The sequence below is a fragment of the Salmo salar genome, chromosome ssa01 (genome assembly GCF_905237065.1).
Source record: "Salmo salar chromosome ssa01, Ssal_v3.1, whole genome shotgun sequence".
NCBI classification, from domain to species: domain Eukaryota; kingdom Metazoa; phylum Chordata; class Actinopteri; order Salmoniformes; family Salmonidae; genus Salmo; species Salmo salar.
In genome coordinates, this window is record NC_059442.1 from 24,504,125 (window position 1) to 24,526,762 (window position 22,638).

At 44.2% G+C, this 22,638-nt stretch overlaps 1 protein-coding gene across 1 annotated transcript in view; it reads right to left on the bottom strand.

Moving 5' to 3' along the window:
* Positions 1–22,638, bottom strand: part of LOC106581430 (TOG array regulator of axonemal microtubules protein 1) — a 33,237-nt gene that overhangs the window by 7,737 nt on the left and 2,862 nt on the right. Inside the window, exons 2-17 of the mRNA XM_014163521.2 lie at positions 19,007–19,073; positions 13,999–14,124; positions 13,660–13,902; positions 13,264–13,565; positions 12,674–12,903; positions 12,382–12,482; positions 12,112–12,282; positions 6,365–6,430; positions 5,791–5,960; positions 5,467–5,644; positions 5,053–5,274; positions 4,427–4,550; positions 1,936–2,041; positions 1,419–1,654; positions 1,095–1,253; positions 859–985 (exon numbers count right to left, since the gene is read on the bottom strand). Of these exons, the coding sequence (XP_014018996.2) occupies positions 859–985; positions 1,095–1,253; positions 1,419–1,654; positions 1,936–2,041; positions 4,427–4,550; positions 5,053–5,274; positions 5,467–5,644; positions 5,791–5,960; positions 6,365–6,430; positions 12,112–12,282; positions 12,382–12,482; positions 12,674–12,903; positions 13,264–13,565; positions 13,660–13,902; positions 13,999–14,124; positions 19,007–19,073 (2,628 nt within the window). The remainder of the gene's footprint in view (positions 1–858; positions 986–1,094; positions 1,254–1,418; positions 1,655–1,935; positions 2,042–4,426; positions 4,551–5,052; positions 5,275–5,466; positions 5,645–5,790; positions 5,961–6,364; positions 6,431–12,111; positions 12,283–12,381; positions 12,483–12,673; positions 12,904–13,263; positions 13,566–13,659; positions 13,903–13,998; positions 14,125–19,006; positions 19,074–22,638) is intronic.

Here is a 22,638-nt window from a genome sequence, read left to right on the forward strand (position 1 = left end):
ACAGTGTGCTGTACCTTAGTGTTCAGTGTGGAGACAGTGTGCTGTACCTTAGTGTTCAGTGTGGAGACAGTGTTCTGTACCTTAGTGTTCAGTGTGGAGACAGTGTTCTGTACCTTAGTGTTCAGACAGTGTGCTGTACCTTAGTGTTCAGTGTGGAGACAGTGTGCTGTACCTTAGTGTTCAGTGTGGAGACAGTGTGCTGTACCTTAGTGTTCAGTGTGGAGACAGTGTGCTGTACCTTAGTGTTCAGTGTGGAGACAGTGTGCTGTACCTTAGTGTTCAGTGTGGAGACAGTGTGCTGTACCTTAGTGTTCAGTGTGGAGACAGTGTTCTGTACCTTAGTGTTCAGTGTGGAGACAGTGTTCTGTACCTTAGTGTTCAGTGTGGAGACAGTGTGCTGTACCTTAGTGTTCAGTGTGGAGACAGTGTGCTGTACCTTAGTGTTCAGTGTGGAGACAGTGTGCTGTACATTAGTGTTCAGTGTGGAGACAGTGTTCTGTACCTTAGTGTTCAGTGTGGAGACAGTGTGCTGTACCTTAGTGTTCAGTGTGGAGACAGTGTGCTGTACATTAGTGTTCAGTGTGGAGACAGTGTTCTGTACCTTAGTGTTCAGTGTGGAGACAGTGTTCTGTACCTTAGTGTTCAGACAGTGTGCTGTACCTTAGTGTTCAGTGTGGAGACAGTGTGCTGTACCTTAGTGTTCAGTGTGGAGACAGTGTGCTGTACCTTAGTGTTCAGTGTGGAGACAGTGTGCTGTACCTTAGTGTTCAGTGTGGAGACAGTGTGCTGTACCTTAGTGTTCAGTGTGGAGACAGTGTTCTGTACCTTAATGTTCAGTGTGGAGACAGTGTTCTGTACCTTAGTCTTCAGTGTGAAGACAGTGTCTCTGATGGGAGCCAGGTCTTTGGCAGGGATATATTTCTCCAACATCTTATCGAAATCACGGTGCAGTGACAGAAATAACAGCATCCGGCGCCCCTGGTACCTGAGGAGCAGAACAGCCTCAGAGTCAAACAATGTCACTATTGATAACAGACACACCTGCTACTATTAAAACAGACACTCATTGGTATTGAACAGAATTCCCTCCCTACCTAGCTTCCTGGGAGGAGTCTTGTGCCAGCTTGGTGACAGCAGGTAGGATTCGGTCGGTGAGGTCTTTCCCTCCAGACAGCAGGCGGGCAGCACCAATGTTCTCCATCAGGTTGGCCATGTGATGACCCGCGCACTTCCTCACCACAGCGTTCAGGTGACTGTTCACAAGAGACAGCGCCACATAGAAAATAAAGCCTAATGGCCTATTTTAATGATAAGATACAAGCATGATAAAAATGTAATATCTACACGCAAAGCATGTAGTCCTAATTCAGGTAAAGAACTGCTAAAAGTGCTATCTTGTGACAGTGAGTGTGTCTGACCTGAGGCCGCCGGTGAGCAGAGCGTTCAGGCTGCGTGTCGGGGTGCAGTGTCGCACCATGCTGTCCAACGCTGCATCCACATCCTGTCTGATGAAGGCGTTGGATTCCCCAGCTTTCTGCAGCAGAGCCTTGGCCGTGCCCTCCAGCTCCTGGTCCATGCCCTTCTGCAGCGCAGTGTACAGCTCACCCATTGCCCCAACCGCAACACGGGACACACCCGAACGAAGGTTCCTCACCTGAGGAGCAATACACTCAGATGATGATATCGTTAAATCAGTTAGATAAAAAAATATATAATCAGACATCTGAGTAAGGGCTTGAATGGTCAAATGTCCTCATCAGGACATAGGAAAATCAATCATTGAGGGCTAAAGTCTACAAGGACCACCCTGTACTGAATTGATTGAGGCTGAGATTATGATTAGAAGGGGATTGGATGAAGGTCCCCAGGACAATGGAGTGCCGTTTCACATGAACATTTATAGAATACTAAAAGAATGAGGAGTCGTGGTCGTACCTCTTGGATGAGTGCGAGACAGACGTCATGCAGCCTGTTCAGCAGTATGTCCGAATGGTACTGCGTCAGACCACGGAGAACGGTCAGGCCCTCAATCTTCTTCTCCCTTCAATCAAAAATAGAGAAATATACATTTTGTAAATCCAATCCGTTGCTTATATGCATAGAACAATCATACATTGACTTTTGACATAGGGTCTTCCTAGACAATGTTGAAGTATAGCATCTGGTTAAAGTAACTGTCCAGTGAAAAAATGAAAAGTCCAGTGAAAAGTTAATATTATGTTAACTCATACCCAAATAATGTTGTTGACTCGTCCTATACTCATATTTCTGGCCAAAGCATAATTTGGAGAGAAAACGCTTAAAAACTGAAACTCAAACTGCAGAGATTTGAACAAACATTTAAAAAAATATTATGAAGGCTACAACCTTCTGTCTGCTGTAACAGATATTGCTGTAGCACAAGCAAGACGCAGTCAACACATTGCATTGGGGCAAATCTATCAGCGTTTTGTGTGATGACGCAATCTTTATAGTTATGCTGCCATATGACCAGAGTTGCTGAATAAAGAACACTACGACATTGACTGCCTGTCTGCCTCCCAATAGCCAATGTTTGCACAATAAATCGATGTTGACTGCCTGTCTGTGTCTTGCTTGTTTGATATGCTGAATACATATAGCTTGCCTAAATAGCTGCATATAGGCTAACTCACCTGAAAAAAGAACGTGAAATCGCTACACTGCCTGTTATGTTGTGCTTATGTTTGCAATAGATTACTGTTACAACAAAGAACTACGTGTGTTCAAACTGTGTTTCGTGTATAAGCAGCAGCGGAGCACTGAGCAGCAGCTGAAAGGAGGAGGAAGCGGTAGCGGATCCTGCAGGGTCCTCGGGATCATCCCGAGTGGCGCAGAGGTCTAAGGCACTGTATCTCTTGCAAGAGGCATCACTACATTCCCTGGTTCGAATCCAGGCTGTATCACATCCGGCCTTGATTGGGAGTCCCATAGGGCAGCGCACAACTGGCCCAGCGTCGTCCAGGTTTGGCCGTCATTGTAAATAAGAATTTGTTCTTAACTGACTTGCCAGGTTAAATAAAGGTTACATAAGAAATGTACATTTAAAAAATGCGCAGAAATCCCTATATACACTATATAGAAAAGTAAGTGGACACCCCTTCAAATTAGTGGATCCGGCTAATTTCTGCCCTGCTAGACCTTCCCCGGTCAACTGTAAGTGCTGTTATTGTGAAGTGGAAATGTCTAGGAGCAACAACGGCTCAGCAGCGAAGTGGTAGGCCACACAAGTTTACAGAATGGGACCGCTGAAGAGCGTGGTGCGTAAAAATTGTATGTCCTCGGTTGCAACACTTACTAACGAGTTCCAAACGCCTCTAGAAGCAACGTCAGCACAATAATTGTTAGTCGGGAGCTTCATGAAACGGGTTTCCATGGCCGAGCAGCCACAAACAAGCCTTAGTTTACAAACGTGCAATTGCCAAGCGTTGGCAAAAGGGGTGTAAAGCTCGCCGCCATTGGACTGGAGTAGTGGAAAGACATTCTCTGGAGTGATGAATCACCCTTCACCATCTGGCAGTCCAACGGACAATTCTGGGTTTGGTCCCAATGCATAGTGCCAACTGTAAAGTTTGGTGGAGGAGGAATAATGGTATGGGCCTGTTTTTCATGGTTCGGGCTAGGCCCTTTAGTTCCAGTGAAGGGAAATCTTAACGCTACAGCATACAATGCCATTCTAGACGATTCTGTGCTTCCAACTTTGTGGCAACAGTTTGGGGAAGTCCCTTTCCTGTTTCAGCATGACAATGCCCCTGTGCACAAAGTGAGGTCCATATAGAAATGGTTTGTTGAGATCAGTGTGGAAGAACTTGACTGGCCTGCACAGAGCCCTGACCTCAACCCAATCGAACACGTTTGGGATGAATTGGACCGCCGACTACGAGCCAGGTCTAATCGCCCAACATCATTGCCCGACCTCACGAATGCTCTTGTGCCTGAATGGAAGCAAGTCCCCGCAGCAATGTTCCAACATCTAGTGGAAAGCCTTCCAGAATAGTGGAGGTTGTTATAGCAGCAAAGGGGGGACCAACTCCATATTAATGCCCCTGATTTTGGAATGAGATGTTCAACGAGCAGGTGTCCATATACTTTTGGTCACGTAGTGTATTTAGTTCCAAAAAATTGGGTTCCAGAAAATTCGGAATTGCAGCCACGCCGTTCTGTTGTTGGGGTATGCCTATACCATTCCAACACAGAAAAGCTGTTTTTTTAAACACCCTTAATTACAATTTTTGGGAAGAAAAATTATTTGACTCATTGTAATTAATTATAAGCCATATTTCATAGACATCTGGAAACACTGGACCGTTACTTTAAATGCGGGAGGTGGGGTTCAGTTGGACCCCAGGAAGATTTGCAGTTGATAAGGCGTCAGCTAATAGGGATCCAAATGAAGAATAAAGCTCACCAGTCGTCTGAGTTGAGGAGTTTGAAGCTCTGTGTCAGTGCTAGCTCAGGTTTGGAGAAGGGCCGTAGTTCAGGCTGCTCTGTCAGGTCTCTCTTCTGGCTGGGAATGCCTGGGGACATCTCATCTGGAGGACAACCATATCATTAAATACAACACTATAATAATGTATCTCTATGGCCACAAACACACATCAGAGTGTTACATTTCACCTCTATTGTTACATTACAGTTGTATCAGTCACTGGCTAAATGAAGCAGCGTGCGTGGGAGGAGATGTATTAATAGAATGTGTGAAAACAAAGCATTGCACTCCATTATCTACATCTCATTTACCGTTGCTAAGCTCTGCTACTGTTGGGAGGCTCTGAGGGGCTAATTAGTAGTGCACTAAAACACTTTAGAGTCAGGCTATACCTTCATGCCTGAGTGAGATATGTGTTGACTTATTAATCTATTCACCATGTTAAAAAAACATCATTAAGTTGCTCAAATTAATGAGAGAAGTCACAGAACGAACAGTTCTGTATTGAACGCTATAATGAAATGTGTAGCGCTTTAGCTGCTATAACCCTATAACTGCAAAGATGCAAAGAGATTACATGATGACTGCCAGACTGTTACACTGACCTGAGCTGTGTGAGAGAGACAGCCGTGTCCTGCTGAGACTGGGAGCCCTCCTCAGGCGGGGCAGGGTGCTCCTGGGGTTGGGAGGGACCGTGGGGGGGCTGGGCTGGTGGGGGGGACTGAAACATTTAATGGGGCTCTGGGATCCCTGGGGGCTGGTGGGAGACTCGTCTTGGAGAGAGTCAGCCTTGGTGGACGTCACCATGCTACCATTCAAATGAAAGTCTGTTAGGGGAAGAAAAAACATTATAGAGATGAGCCACAAGCCCACGCAGGAAGACATCCTACTGTCAGAGTAAAATGACCCAAATTATTGCAACATAACAAAAGCCAGTTTATTTAAATTCTAGTGCATGAAGTGAAATCTTGTACTAGGGTAAAGGATAGTCTTGGAGGGTTAAGGAAGAAATATTGCACCGTTGGAAATGGCTGCTGTATCCTCTGTAGCCACGTCATTTTGCACCTGTCTGAGGCGCAGACGCATCCTGTCAGCTCTCTGGCGATCCCCCAGGGCAGGCTGGCCCTCCTGCTGCTCCAATCGGTGCTGCCGCATCTTGTCCCGAGCAAACCTTGTCATTCTCACCTTCTCCTTATCCTGCACACAAACACACAACCCCCAGTTACGCACATTCCACAGACTGATAGCAGTGGGCAATTTTTTTCAAGCTGCAAAGCCCGATGGGAAATGTAGTATCAAAGAGGTTGTTGGTGGGCTATGTACAGTATGGTGGACCTGCTCACCCTGGCCACCTCTGCGGCTGGGATGTCGTCGGAGTCCAGATGGTTGCCGGGGACTGCGTGGCCATAGATGCCAGCTGGGGGGTCACTGGGCAGCCTGGTCATACAGTCGCCCTGCTCCATCGACATGGCAACGCCTGGACGGCTGGACAGAACCACTGAGCCAAACACTCCTGCAGAGGGGGGAGGAGAGGAAAATTCAAGAGTGCTTAAGATCATTTTCATTGACACCATTATTCAGCAAAGCTGAAACTTTAAGCAGCACAGTGTATTCACATAGCTAGAAAATACTGTAAGCAGTGATGACTTCCAAAATATGGCATGCTCTGTCCTCTGCATGTCTTAGCATCTGTTTATCTGCCAACAGTAAGTATATTGCCAACTACAAGAGTTATTCCAAACAATTCTTTAAACTTGGCCCTGATACTGTGTGGCCCCAGGCAGGGCCTTGTGTACTGTGAGACTTGGCGATCTGTTGTTCAACACAGCCCTGAGCCAGAACATCACGACCTCAGAACACAATATTGGATATCTGAACAATGGCACAGAGTGGTAAATAAGAGGGATGTGGCCTGACCTCTACCAACCACACCTTCAGGCATGCCAGTGGCTGGTGAGTTCCTGTTGCTGTAGCTCTGGGAACCTGAGGAACAGAGAATGGAGAAACACATATACTGAACAAAAATATAAACTCAACATGCAACAATTTCAAATGTTTTACTGAGTTACAGTTCATATAAGGAAATTAGTCAGTTGAGATAAATTCAGTAGCCCCTAATTTATGGATTTCACATGACTGGGAATACAGATATGTATTGGTTGGTCACAGATAACTTAAAGAATGTAGGGGCGTGGATCAGAAAACAAGTCAGTATCTGATGTGACCACCATTTGCCTTATGCAGCACGACATATCTCCTTCGCATAGAGTTGATCAGGCTGTTGATTGTGGCCTGTGGAATGTTTAGGGTTGCACATTTTGGGGAATATTCAGAGGTGGAAACTTTCCGTGGGAATTAACGGGAATATATGGGAATTAACGGAAATATATGCAAATTAATATTAATACCATTTAAATGTAGATGTTTTTTTTTGCGTTGGATAGATTTACCATATCATATGGAAACAGAAACAAATATTTTACCTTATCATAAGTAAACATAATTGCAAATGACTAAATCCTTCCAATAGAAATGTTAAAAAAATATTTGGTTACGAATTGAACTTTAATTAAATGAGTTGACACTTCACATGGGATGATTTCACTGAACAACAAAATAAAGGGAATATTGAATGATCCCCAATGATCCATCACATCTCCCAAAAACGTTTTCAACATACATAGTCTAGAAACTAAAGCTTTGGTTGGCTTCCTCTCAGGCTTCCATGTCTTCTCCCTGGACCTCCTCAATGTCCACCTCTTGAACATCAGACTCTGAGGCCTCATCTTCACGGTCACTTTCCAACCTTGTTGAGGATGGCTCGTTTTCAGGCTCAAAAAGCCAAAAATTTGCCCAGATGGCCACCAATGTTTCAACCCTTGTATTGGTCAGTCTGTAGCATGCTTTGGTGTGTGTTCCCAAACAAGGACCAGTTGCGCTCTGAGGCGACTGATGTTGGTGGGATTTGGAGGATGATGGAGGCAACAGGGGAAAGAGCCTCAGATCCACAAAGTCCCTTCCACCAAGTGGCTGATTAGATATGTTGGCACGACTGCCATATTGCATCTCCATCCCAAAGCCCTTGTTTGGAAGTGTACTTTGCCAGACTGCCAAGAACCTTTCTCTCATCCAGGCCAAAGTGGCGAGGCATGGTAGTGATGGCACCATAGGCCTTGTTGATCTCTGCACCAGACAGGATGCTCTTTCCAGCATACTTGGGGTCCAACATGTACGCTGTGGCGTGCATGGGCTTCAGGCAGAAGTCTTCACGCTTTTTGATGTATTTCAGAACTGCAGTTTCCTCTGCTTGAAGCAACAGTGAAGTGGGCAGGGCAGTACGGATTTCTTCTCTTGCATCTGCAAGCAAAGTCTGAATATCAGACAGGATGGCATTGTCTCCCTCAATCCGTGCAATGGCTACTGCTATAGGTTTCAGGAGTTTCAGGCTGCTTACCACTCTCTCCCTAAATACATCATCCAAGAGGATCCTCTTGATGGGGCTGGCCATATCGGCAGACTGTGACATGGCCATTTCTTGGAGACTCCTTCCCCTCCAGGAGACTGTCAAACATGATGACAACACCACCCAAACGGATGAAGCTTCAATGTGGTGCTCTTATTCTTCTAACTTTTCTTGGTGAGGTAGATTGCTGCTATAACTTGATGACCCTTCACATACCTAACCATTTCCTTGCCTCTCTTGTACAGTCGTGGCCAAAAGTTTTGACAATGACACAAATATTAATTTTCACAGTTTGTATGATGGCAATTTGTATATACTCCAGAATGTTATGAAGAGTGATCAGATGAATTGCAATTAATTGCAAAGTCCCTCTTTGCCATGCAAATTAACTGAATCCCCCAAAAACATTTCCACTGCATTTCTGCAGAAGGCTTCAGGGCGCCGAAGAAAGTCCAGCAAGCGCCAGGACCATCTCCTAAAGTTGATTCAGCTGCAGGATCGGGGCACCACCAGTACAGAGCTTGCTCAGGAATGGCAGCAGGCAGGTATGAGTGCATCTGCACGCACAGTGCGGCGAAGACTTTTGGAGGATGGCCTGGTGTCAAGAAGGGCAGCAAAGAAGCCACTTCTCTCCAGGAAAAACATCAGGGACAGACTGATATTATGCAAAATGTACAGGGATTGGACTGCTGAGGACTGGGGTAAAGTCATTTTCTTTGATGAATCCCCTTTCTGATTGTTTGGGGCATCCGGAAAAAAGCTTGTCCGGAGAAGACAAGGTGAGCGCTACCATCAGTCCTGTGTCATGCCAACAGTAAAGCATCCTGAGACCATTCATGTGTGGGGTTGCTTCTCAGCCAAGGGAGTGTGCTCACTCACAATTTTGCCTGAGAACACAGCCATGAATAAAGAATGGTACCAACACATCCTCCGAGAGCAACTTCTCCCAACCATCCAGGAACAGTTTGGTGACGGACAATGCCCTTTCCAACACGTTGGAGCACCTTGCCATAAGGCAAAAGTGATAACTAAGTGGCTCGGGGAACAAAACATTGATATTTTGGGTCCATGGCCAGGAAACTCCCCAGACCTTAATCCCAGTGCAAGCATTGATTATGCAAGAATGGGCTGCCATCAGTCAGGATGTGGCCCAGAAGTTAATTGACAGCATGCCAGGGCAGATTGCAGAGGTCTTGAAAAAGATGGGTCAATACTGCAAATATTGACTCTTTGCATTAACTTCATGTAATTGTCAATAAAAGCCTTTGACACTTATGAAATGCTTGTAATTATACTTCAGTATTCCATAGTAACATCTGACAAAAATATCTAAAGACACTAAAGCAGCAAACTTTGTGGAAATTAATATTTGTGTCATTCTCAAAACTTCTGGCCACGAATGTAGTGTATCCATTATTTTTAGTGCCATGATGTCCTTGAGGAGCAGATTCAATGCATGAGCAGCACAGCCAATGGATGTGATGTGAGGGTAGGTAGGACTCCTCCACTTTAGACCAAGCAGCCTTCCTGTTCACAGCATTGTCTGTCACCAGTGCAAATACCTTCTGTGGTCCAAGGTCATTGATGACTGCCTTCAGCTCATCTGCAATGTAGAGACCGGTGTGTCTGTTGTCCCTTGTGTCTGTGCTCTTGTAGAATACTGGTTGAGGGGTGGAGATGATGTAGTTAATTATTCCTTGCCCACAAACATTCGACCACCCATCAGAGATGATTGCAATACAGTCTGCTTTCTCTATGATTTGCCTGACCTTCACTTGAACTCTGTTGAACTCTGCATTCAGCAAATGAGTAGATAAAGCATGTCTGGTTGGAGGGGTGTATGCTGGGGGAAGAACATTCAGAAATCTCTTCCAATACATATTGCCTGTGAGCATCAGAGGTGAACCAGTTGCATACACAGCTCAAGCAAGACATTCATCAGTATTTCTCTGACTACGTTCCTCCATTGAGTCAAAAATACTTCTGATTCCAGGAGGACCATGAGCTGTTGCTATCGATAAGGTGTCTGATTCATAATTTTCACCTTGAATAGAAGTACTTTTGACTTTTGTCAGAGGTTGCTTGTTGTGAGCACTGAGGGAACTTTATGCACTTGGCCAGATGATTCTGCATCTTTGTTGCATTCTTCACATATGATTTGGCACAGTATCTGCAAATGTACACAGCTTTTTCTTCTACATTAGCTGCAGTGAAATGTCTCCACACATCAGATAGTGCCCGTGGCATTTTCCTCTAAAGATCAGAAAAAAATGAGTACAAAAAATCCAAATACAATTCCATGGACAGATAAATAGTTAACCAGTTAGATTAAACAACTCCTTTGTAAAATAAATGTTATAAAATGAAACATGTACGGAAACAGGTGAATTAACACACCTCAGTTAGCGGGCTCAAGCAAGCTAGAACCAACATGGTAGCAAAAACTAACTAGCAGAAATTGTTAACAAGTTATAAATGATTTAAACACACTTTGCTGTAGGCTACTATTTACTAGTTAACAACAAATAATTTATGTCATATAATATATTCACCCCACCCAGTATTATAATCAAAACTTACCAGAAAGCATGTAGTCCTTGGCTCAGACAGTGTAGTAGTGTGGGCTCAATAGCATCTCATTAGTGTGCAAGATCTTGAGAATCAGCTGTACATGTGATGGAAGAATGCACTGTGCATGCAGAGGGTTGCAATTCCATTGAATTGGGGATAGTTTAACCAAAATATGTCACAAGACCTAGAATTGCCTTATGTGTATCGCACAAAAAAAATTCACTGTTATAAGGTAACTTTTCTGATGAATTTAAGAAAAATTCCCCAAATTCCGGGGCTTAACTTCCCATGGAAAATTCTGGAAATTTACCGGAAAGTTTCCGACCCTTTGCAACGCTAGGAATGTTGTCCCACTCCTCTTCACTGGCTGCGCGAAGTTGATATTGGAGGGAACTGGAACACGCTGTCGCACACGTCAATCCAGAGCATCCCAAACTGCTTAATGGGTGACATATCTGGTGAGTATGCAGGCCATGGAAGAACTGGGACATTTTCAGCTTCCAGGAATTGTGTACAGATCCTTGCGACATGGGGCCATGCATTATCATGCTGAAACATGAGGTGATGGCGGCGGATGAATGGCACGACAATGGGCCTCTGGATCTCGTCACGGTATCTCTGTGCATTCAAATTGCCATCAATAAAATGCAGTTGTGTTCATTGTCCGTAGCTTATGCTTGCCTATACAAAAACCCCTCCGCCACCATGGCCACTCTGTTCACAACGTTGACATCAGCAAACCGCTCGCCCACACGACGCCATACATGCTGTCTGCCATCTGACGTGTACAGATGAAACTGGGATTCATCTCTGAAGAACACTTCTCCGGCGTGATTTTCCCACTGAAGTTGGGTACAACCGGAAACTGCAGTCAGGTCAAGACCCTGGTGAGGACGGTGAGCACCCAGATAAGCGTCCTTGAGACGGTTACTGACAGTTTGTGCAGAAATTCTTCAGTTGTGCAAACCCACAGTTTCATCAGCTGTCCTGGTGGCTGGTCTCAGACGATCCCGCAGGTGAAGAAGCCTGATGTGGAGGTCCTGCGCTGGCGTGGTTACATGTGGTCTGCAGTTGGGAGGCCGGTTGGACGTAGTGCAGAATTCTCTAAAACGACGTTGGAGGTGGCTTGTGGTAGAGATAATAACATTACTTTCTCTGGCAACAGCTCTGGTGGACATTCCTGCAGTCTGCATGCTAATTGCACGCTCGCTCAAAACTTGAGACGTCTATGGCATTGTATTGTGTGACAAAACTGCACATTTTAGAGTGGCCTTTTATTGTCCCCAGCACAAGGTGCACCTGTGTAATGATCGTGCTGTTTAATCAGCTTCTAGATATGCCACACCTCTCAGGTTGATGGATTATCTTGGCAAAGCAGAAATGCTCACTAACAGGGATATAAACAAATGTATGCACAAAATGTTAGAGAAATAAGCTTTTTGTGCGTATGGAAACTTTCTGGGATCTTTTATTTCAGCTCATGAAACATGGAACCAACACATTACATGTTCTGTTTATATTTTTGTTCAGTGTAGTACTGGACAAACAACATATTTCAAACATAATGAAAATACACCGTTTTTAGACAGCGATATGCCTCAATGGGGCAGACCTCCTCGCAGTGACTGACCTTTGGCAGGCCTCAGGGCTCTGACTGGCTCGCGGCAGGCTAGTCTACTTGGGGGTGGAGAGTATTCTGTAGTCCTGTCCTCTTCCTCAGGTTCCATTGGTTCGTTCGAGTAGGTGACTCTTTGACCAACCACACTCACTTCAGGTATGATTTTATCTCTGAGTGGAAAGCCTGGTGGAGAAAACACAGAAACACCATTAGAGCTAAATAGAAACAACGACTCAGACAGTAATAAGAGAGATCCTTTTACATGTTAAATCCTCACTGTACCTTGAAGGGCACTGAAGTCCATGGAGACGGAAGATCTCAGCTTAGCAGAAGGCACTCTAGCAATGTGAGGCTTTGTTGAAGAGGAGGCAGAATTCCCAGGGCTTTTGAAAGAGGTCAGAGATGAGTCATCAGAAGGGATATCAGATCCATCATACCTCGGGTGTGTGTACTTGAAAGTGTCACCATCTTTGCATGGCCTCTTTGCCCGCCATAATTCTTGAAACAGGATCTCATTTGGTTCAACTTAGTCTACTGGTTGTCTACTTAGGTCTAAGAATCTTGTGGAATGTACCTGGTTTTGGTGCCATTGAGGGTGGTGTTTGGGGGTGAGTAGAGGCTGGAGAGGCCGCTCTCGCTGGCTGGGCTGGTGACGATGGGGGAGTTGTGAGAGGGGGAGTCCAGAGCCAGCTCCAGTTTCATGGCTGAGTCTGGGCTATCTGGGTCAGGGTCTGAGCCACTCAGACTCACCTTGGCCTTCTTCTTAGCTGCGCTGCAGCGCAGAGAGCGCAGGGAGTTCAACATCTATAAACAACAACACATTAGCTCATCAGTACCCTGAGAGCAAGGCAAGAGGGTGCTGTGCATACAGATAATATTTGATGCATGGTTGTTATATCCATGACAATTTAGATGTCAAGTACTATTCCCCCAGCACTAACATTACATCAAGGATACTTAGTCCCAAATATGACCCATTTCACCACCACTGCAGTAATGAAGGGGAAACATTATCCACATTCCATATTCCTGCACTGAGTTATCCTGATTACAGATATGAATAAAACCCTGATGGCAAGATGGTAGCTTTAAGACAGTGTCCTAGCTAAATCCATCTGGAGACTTCACTAAGCAGAGCCTTGTATGTAAAACATTGATCCTGACCTCCTGCCGTTCCAAGGGGTCCTCTTCCTGGTCTTGGTCCTGCAGGCTGAGGTGATCCAGGTCTAGGTGAAGGTCCCTCTCAGACAGGTGGTCCTGCAGGCTGGATGGAGATGGAGCTAGAGGACTAGACCACTGGCCATTCTGAGACAAGCCCCGCTCTGGCAGGAGAAGGCCTGGGGATGGGGAGATAGGCACCCCGGTCCGCGTCCTGCTCAGAGCCTGTCGGAAAGACGAGGCAGATGAGGAGCTCACCAGAGAAGCACGGTGAGGCCGTGGAGAACACCTGCTGGATGAGAAGTCACCTGTGGGGACAAAGAAAGCCCTCAACAACATGCCTCAAATAAATTACATGACTATCAAGATCTACCCAATATGCAGTAGACACCAGACCCATACTTGATATGTCTTTCCAGGGGCTGGGGTCTCGTCTTTGGGGGCTGCTCTCTCTCTTGTTGGGCCAAGTGTTGGACATTGACAGTGAGGAGTCAGTGCGGCGGTGGGACAGTGTTGGGGTCAGCAGGCTCCCGGGGAGTGTAGCCAGAGGGTAGGAGGGCAGTAGAAAGGTGCCCTGGGCCGAGGGGTTGGATAAGGTGCGCTCAAAGCCAGAGGTCCCAGAGAGGAGACGGGCCTTGTGTACCACTGCAACACAAAGATCCTTCAGTTACCTTTCAATGACCCTTTCAATTAAACTGTTCTGTAGAAGGCACAGACTGAGCAGAGTAAAGACTTTCTCACCTCCCTCTGGGTCAAAGAAGTTGGTAGATTTAAAGATGTCAGGGTCTAAGTCAAGGCTCCCACTCCTTCTCAAGCGTCCCGGGGATTCCCTCCTAGAGGACAGGGTTTTATGGGGCTCTGCAGAACCTAGAGGACAACGAATCAGCTATTACTGTAGAGTACCTCATAACCATCATATATTATCTACCAATACAATATGATGACTGGTTGCTTCAGCAACTCATGTTAAGTTTCAAAGTGATATGGTCAATGGAGTCCTCTTCATTGAGGCCAAGCTAAAGCTGGGGTCAGGCTGGCTTGTGAGCCCAGTTCCTGGCATGGGGAATGTAATCTGATCCTAGTTTGTTTCACTTGATAAATTATTCTGTCTAGGTTTAATACCTTTGGCTAAGCCAAAGCTTAGTTAAAACATCCATTGACAAACCCATTCGTTCAGTAATGTTTGAAATCAGATTTTATGAGAGAGCAGCGAAGGGGGACATTTGTTCGGACACTATTTGTTTATACTGTGCAGTAAAAGTTGTTGGCGAGTTCTGTAGCCTGCTTTACAAATAGCCAAGTCCAGTCTTGCCTGCAAGCACAGGCTTATCTTGTAAACACTCCCGACCCCGAAACACTTATAACTAACTCACACAAGTTTTACTTTTGTATTTCACTGCATGCTTTACTAGCGAAAAACATACAGCAGAAATATTGTATTATCATTTTACATTATTTGTTGGCTACTTTAGCAAAGTCTTATACAATATTTTGGACTCATTTCAAATTCCCAATGCACCTGATTCAATAGTGTTCACTTAGAGTACCACATTCAGCATTGTGTTAGATTACATAGGTATACAGTACGGATGGGCAATACAGTACCAGTCAAAAGTTTGGACACACCTACTCATTCCAGGGTCTTTCTTTATTTTTACTATTTTCTACATTGTAGAACAATAGTGAAGACATCAACACTAAACTCAGCAAAAAAAGAAACGTCCTCTCACTGTCAACTGCGTTTTTTCAGCAAACTTAACATGTGTAAATATTTGTATGAACATAACAAGATTCAACAACTGAGGCATAAACTGAACATGTTCCACAGACATGTGACTAACAGAAATGGAATAATGTGTCCCTGAATAAAGGGGGGGTCAAAATCAGAAGTAACAGTCAGTATCTGGTGTGACCACCAGTTGCATTAAGTACTGCAGTGCATCTCCTCCTCATGGACTGCACCAGATTTGCTAGTTCTTGCTGTGAGATGTTACCCTACTCTTCCACCAAGGCACCTGCAAGTTCCCGGACATTTCTGGGGGAAATGGCCCTACCCTCTGATCCAACAGGTCCCACACGTGCTCAATGGGATTGAGATACGGGCTCTTCGCTGGCCATGGCAGAACACTGACATTCATGTCTTGCAGGAAATCATGCACAGAACGAGCAGTATGGCTGGTGGCATTGTCATGCTGGAGGGTCATGTCAGGATGAGCCTGCAGGAAGGGTACCACATGAGGGAGGAGGATGTCTTCCCTGTAACGCACAGCATTGAGATTGCCTGCAATGACAACAAGCTCAGTCCAATGATGCTGTGACACACCGCCCCAGACCATGACGGACCCTCCACCTCCAAATCGATCCCGCTCCAGAGTACAGGCCTTGGTGTAACGCTTATTCCTTCAACGATAAACGCAAATCTGACCATCACCCCTGGTGAGACAAAACCGCGACTCGTCAGTGAAGAGGACTTTTTGCCAGTCCTGTCTGGTCCAGCAACGATGGGTTTGTTCCCATAGGCAATGTTGTTGCCGGTGATGTCTGGTGAGGACCTGCCTTACAACAGGCCTACAAGCCCTCAGTCCAGCCTCTCTCAGCCTATTGCAGACAGTCTGAGCACTGATGGAGGGATTGTGCGTTCCTGGTGTAACTCGGGCAGTTGTTGTTGCCATCCTGTACTTGTCCTGCACGTGTGATGTTCGGATGTACCGATCCTGTGCAGGTGTTGTTACACGTGGTCTGCCACTGCGAGGACGATCAGCTGTCCGTCCTGTCTCCCTGTAGCGCTGTCTTAGGCGTCTCACAGTACGGACATTGCAATTTATTGCCCTGGTCACATCTGCAGTCCTCATGCCTCCTTGCAGCATGCCTAAGACACATTCACGCAGATGAGCAGGGACCCTGGACATCTTTCTTTTGGTGTTTTTCAGTCAGTAGAAATACCTCGTTAGTGTCCTAAGTTTTCATAACTGTGACCTTAATTGCCTACCGTCTGTAAGCTGTTAGTGTCTTAACGACCGTTCCACAGGTGCATGTTCATTAATTGTTTATGGTTCATTGAACAAGCATGGGAAACAGTGTTTAAACCCTTTACAATGAAGATCTGTGAAGTTATTTAGATTTTTACGAATTATCTTTGAAAGACAGGGTCCTGAAAAAGGGACGTTTCTTTTTTTGCTGAGTTTATGAAATAACACATATGGAATCATGTAGTAACCAAACATGTGTAAACAAATCAAAATATATTTTATATTTGAGATTCTTCAAAGTAGCCACCCTTTGCCTTGATGACAGCTTTGCACACTAATTTCATTTGAGGTTTGGTCCAACAGAATCGGTAATTTTGACACCAAAAGACATTGAGACATTCTTTTACTGTGATAGAAGAGTAGTTAACCTTTCCAACGATACCCTTTTTATGTATCAACTCCTCAAAGTGAGTGCAGAGTAGACGCTACAAAAACAGGAGTATCAGTGAACATTGATTCTGGAAAATGAATGCTCAGTTTGTCACGCACGGCATTAAGCCAGCATTTTTGCCAGACTGTTATACTAGCTGTCTAGTCTGTTTATAAATGTGCAATAAGTAAAAAATTATAATTATACACTGAGTGTACAAAACATTAAGAACACCTTCCTAATATTGAGTTGCGCAGGGATGCTGGCCCATGTTGACTCCAATGCTTCCCACATTTGTGCCAAGTTGGCTGAATATCCTTTGAGTGGTGGACCATTCTTGACACATACGGGAAACTGTTGACCATGAAAAACACAGCAGCGTTGCTAAGGGTTAGGGCAAACATACACAATCCATGTCTCAATTGTCTCAAAGCTTAAAAATTATTCTTTAACCTGTCCCCTCCCCTTCATCTACACTAATTGGAGTGGATTTAACAAGTGACATCAATAAGGGATCCTAGCTTTCACCTGGTCAGTCTGTCACTGAAAGAGCAGGAGTTCATAATGTTTTGTACACTCAGTGTATAAGGAATTGGCAATTCGTTCTCATTCTGAGAAATAAGTAAGGTCACTTGATTTCAACATCTGAACAAAGTGGACAGACTAGCACGCTGTTCAAATGGAGTGTGCAAAGCTGTCATCAAGGCAAAGGGTGGCTACTTTAAAGAATCTCAAATATAAAATATATTTTGATTTGTTTAACACTTTTTTGGGTTACTACTTGATTCCATATGTGTTATTTCATAGTTTTGATGTATTCACTATTATTCTACAATGTGGAAAATAGTAAAAATAAAGAAAAACCCTTGAATGAGTAGGCGTGTCCAAACTTTTGTCTGGTACTGTATATCGTGATTCGTCCATAAGCAAATAAATTATCATTGAGATGATTTTTAGGGCATATCGCCCAGCTCTAATATACCAGCAGGTACTAAAAGTAGTGGAGGTACTAGTTTCTAAGTCCAATAACAGAACAATACTTATTATGTCCAAATCAACCAACCAACCAAACAAACCACATCAGGGGTGTGGCATGCATCTTATTCTCCTGTCACTACTGGGCTGCTTCACTGTAAGGCATCTTGACGAGAGGTCAAGTTGCAAAAAAATACCCTGGCAATTGAAGTACTATCGCTAGCATTCCCGCTTGAGATGATACCAAGTTTATGACACAGTATCTGCTGTATAATCTCTATTGGCTTCCCCACCTAGTCTGGTTCTTTCCTTCCTTTGAGAGCTTTTCTCCTGCCCACTCTGCCTCTGGCTGTCTGACTGGGTCTTTTCAGAGTGAGCCAAGTCAACCGTGGGCTAGTTGACTGCAATGGGAAGGAAGCCTCTCACAGGGTGGTGGCCGTGATCACAAACCAACTGTGACTGCAAAGTGGAGGAACTCTGATAAATCACTGAAGCTAACTATTGCTTTCATCAACTTTGGTAATTACTGGCCTTCCTACCTAAAAATCAATACCTCATATATTCTCCTTTGTCAACAGAGAACACAAAATGAATGTATTTGATCACACTGTTTTCATAGTGAGAACCAGATCAAGGTTTAGTACAAACTGAATGCATTCTCAAAAACTCATTCTCAATGCCAGCCTCCATGCCTCATATTAAGTGTCTATTTATTGAACGCCTACGAACGGCATTGGCGCTAAACAGCAGGAACATGAAGAGGAGTGACTGACTGACTCCCACTGACACATCAACCGTGTTTAGAGAAAGCACCACCCCCTCACCTCAAGGACACCTCCATATATTGTCACAATACATTACACAACTCTCCATCTACCTATGCATTCTTGTAGAGACATTTTTACACCGGTTCAAGATGGAGAGCACAACAGTGGTTAGGATTTCAAGGGTGAAGCATGCTAATGTCCATACTGGCCTTGCCTGGTACTTGTCTTGTGTACACAATGTCTTCCCAACAATGGCAGAAAAATATAGGCAATTACACCATGGCATTGTTAAATACTAGTTTCTGAGTGGCTTAAAAGGCGTTCTAGTGTGCATTATTTCCCTATAATGTACAGCAATAACCCACGGCTATGAATTTGTTTAATCCTTGTTGCGCGAGACCTGCATGGCACTCTTCTTTCTACTCAGTCATGTCAGTGCTCTGAATGGCGTGCAATGGTGTGGATCCCTTGACTCTGTGTGACAATCCTATTCAAAACTGGTTTAATTTATAGCCTGGCTAACTTCGGCACTGACAGCAACTGAACTGCACCTCGTCAGCTTGTGCGGTAGCTCTTGATGCATGCAAGAGACAGAAGTGGGCACTTACCGAAACTGGGGACATATGTCTCTGGACTCAGCTTCCGGGAATGGGACAGGCAGTCTTCACTGATGACCTGAGGAGATCAAATCAAGGGGTAACAATGGTGACAATTATACATCACTAAGAGCTACAATACTGGGTCAAGTTCAGGTCAAACATAAACGATTATTTGAAAACAGAGAGAGCCTACCATGGATCAACTGTAATTTCATCCATTGGTCTCAACAAAGCAATGTTTAGCTCAAAGTAACTGTGTGCTCCGGGACTGTCAGTGTATAGATGTGAGCTTCAAATTGCCGTCTGTCTACGTCAATGACATGTACCACTCTTAATAAACTATTAAAGGTGTTGCCATGGCACATTTGTAAGCGTCACAGTAAAATAGATCTCTGAGGTAAGGAGAGTGATGAGCAGTTTTCACCTCAAACACCAAAGCTTCCCTCAGACAGGGTGTTGAGATCCATCTCACGGCTATCTGATTAAAAGCAACTCACATTGCCTTCAGACGAACCCACTGGGATCTTAATCAACATTAGGGACGTAACTGGTTGATGTTCCACAGTTGCATCACGCCCTATGATCTTCACATGCATTGCGAATTAAGTTTCAAACCCTCTCTGAATACAAGTGTGTTGTGTGGCAAAGATGTTGCTGGGAGATGGGGATTACTGTAAACATAAGGTTTCACTGGAAGGCTCCAAAATGACTTTGGGGCACAGAGCAAACAAAACGCCTCTGAACAAGTAGCTCTAGTTTTCAACAATTGTGATCAATGAAGGTCATTCTTGCAAATTGCAATGCTTTGCCGTTGAGAGTACCTGAATGCTCACTGAAACTTGTTGCACAGTGTATTCTTTCCAAGACATTTTGGTGGCAAACTGCTCCAAGGGAAGGAGATCACTTGTGAGAGGGGTTTCACTTTCAAAACCATAGAAATTAATAGGTTTAAAAACATCATTCAATCGAGTTGTTTTTTAACTTCAAGTTCACGTTTCGTTACAACATCAAGACTGCTGAGACAGACATCAGCGATTGTTTCTGCAATCCACATGACATAGTCCCGTGAATGAAGAGATTAATAAAACATGCCAGCCAGCCCCTCCCACCTAGTCTACAGTCAGCGTCGTGTGTGGGGTGAAACCAGACCTTTAGTCTGTTATCCCCACCAGGCTCTGTGACAGGGTGCCACTGCTGGGATTTCTCCCCCGCAGATCTTCATCTGAGCACATTGCCTATACTTTTGTTGCATCTTTGCGACTACAGTTCAGTAGTCTAAGTAGGCTACTCTCTATTATGCGAAACAGGGAAGATGGCCATTGTTTCCCCACTACGAACCTATGCCACTGTCTGACACTGACAGCTGGGTGTTTCAGTATCTGAGAGAATGAAACATGCAGATTAGCAAATTGACTTCCCTGATGAGATGATTTTGGAGTAAACCCATTGTAGCCTGGGGTTCCCCCCAGCTACATAGATAAAGCTCTTTGGATGATCACTCATCGAGGAACAGGTGCCCTGTAATATTAGGTACTTGTCTCCCCCAAGAAGTCAAATCTGTAGTCTCACCTTTTCTGTCTAATGTGGATCATGCAATAGATATGTATCCAAACCCTGTATCGACGTACAGTAGGCCTACATTATTATCCTATGTATTCTTCAGATATACTACATATTCTATCCATGTCTATATATCCCATCACTCACACACACATATATATTTTTACAACGGACTCCGACAATGCTCGTCCTAATATTTCGGGCTCATGGGTGGCGCAGTGGTCTAAGGCACTGCACCTCGGTGCTAGTATGCAAAACTGTGCAAGAGATTTTCCTGTAGGCAAAGCGCATTGGAGTAGGATTCTATTGCATTGACAGTCAAGACTCAGGCTCATACTCTACACAGACCTGTGCGTCATTAACCAATCAGAGCTGCAGTAGGCCCATATACAAATAGTAATTGCCATATATGGATCTGTGCTATTCACTTTCAACTGGACTGTGTTCATAGCATGAGCGGTCGCAAGTAGATGCGCTTGTTTTGATATCAAAGCAAGTGCTGCATGTAGCCACCTGTGCACATTTGTTCATATTCTTTGCTAGTTAATAAGTTACTAGCCCAGTTATCGCTCATTTCTAGTCAACAATGGGTGAGTGGTTGCTTCCTATAAGAGCACAAAATGTGTGCATTTCTAGCCATCTTTGAAAAGAAAGCCAGGTAGTTTTTTTATGTCTTAAAGGAGCAGTGTTGTATTTGAGCAGTGTTGTATTTGAGACGGTTTTGAATAAGCTAAGTAGCCAATAGGCAGAGGGTAGCATAATTTGTCTGTTTCTCTAATAATGGTATGGGAATAATAATACATTTTATTTTGTAAAGTGGTTTTCTTACATCAAACAACATTTTCAGTCATGTACTTGTATGAAGGACAAGTGGATACATAGGTTAATGTCAAGCCCTGTATGTTTTTTCAAAAGTCTCATGGAATGTAGGCCTACATTGAACACCACACATTTGCTGCTACTGACAGAACAGCTATTTCCATTTTAAAATGTTATGGGATGCATTTTTCTCCATTGTTTTTGATGGTAGGCCACTCTGGTAGGCCTACATTATGATCAAATAGCCACAGCAGCCTACTTGGCCACTGTTAAAACTGTAACTTAAAGTGGGTACAGCCTCAGTGTTCACAGTGAACGCGCCCTGGTAGTTGCACAGAATTTTCACAATGTTCTAGTTTGTGCTCAGCCGACCTGAAATTTGCTCAGTGCTGGATTTTTTTTGGAGGGAACATTGTTTGCAATAACATCTGCTAAATATGTGTATACGATCAATAAAATTATTTGATTTTCCCTGGCTGACCACAACTTGAAATGCCTGAGAATGCATCTCTGAAATGGCAAACACATGAATAGCCTTATGTTCAATGTCACATCAGGCATCAAACAAATAGTTTGCTTGCCTTCACAATATGGTAGAGTCCCCCCTTTTCTTATCTCAAATTTAGACTAAGTTGATTGATAAACACTGACATGGTAGTTGTCATCTCTCTCCTCCTAATAGGCCACAAGGCAACTGGCTGCTCACCAAATTGTTGTCATGGCAACAAAACAAAAACAACTAGCAGCCCTTGCAGACAGGTGACAGTCCTTTTCAGGCCCTTTGCAATCAGTGCACTAGGACTTTGATTGTGGAGACAAACAAATCAACTAAAACACAGCCCCCGAGGTGGACGGTGAAGTCAATAGGAAAGATGCTACTCCAAGAGCACAGTCAATCAGTGACTGATTGAAAGGCAACTTATTACATTGGATCTGCATTAATATTTTTAGAATCCCTTTACACCATTAAACATGTGAACTTTGATTGCTGAGTCAATAATTCCTCTATTAAAGTCCAATCAATGTCAACTAAAGGGAAACATTTGCATCATCTCTGCATACATAACTACACTGAACAAAAACATAAACACAACATGTAAAGTGCTGGTCCCATGTTTCATGAGCTGAAATAAAAGATCTCAGAAATGTTCGTTATGCACACAAATAATATTTCTCTCAAATTTTGGCCACAAATTTGTTTACATCCCTGTTTGTGAGAATTGTATCCTTTTTCAAGATAATCCATCCACCTGACAGGTGTG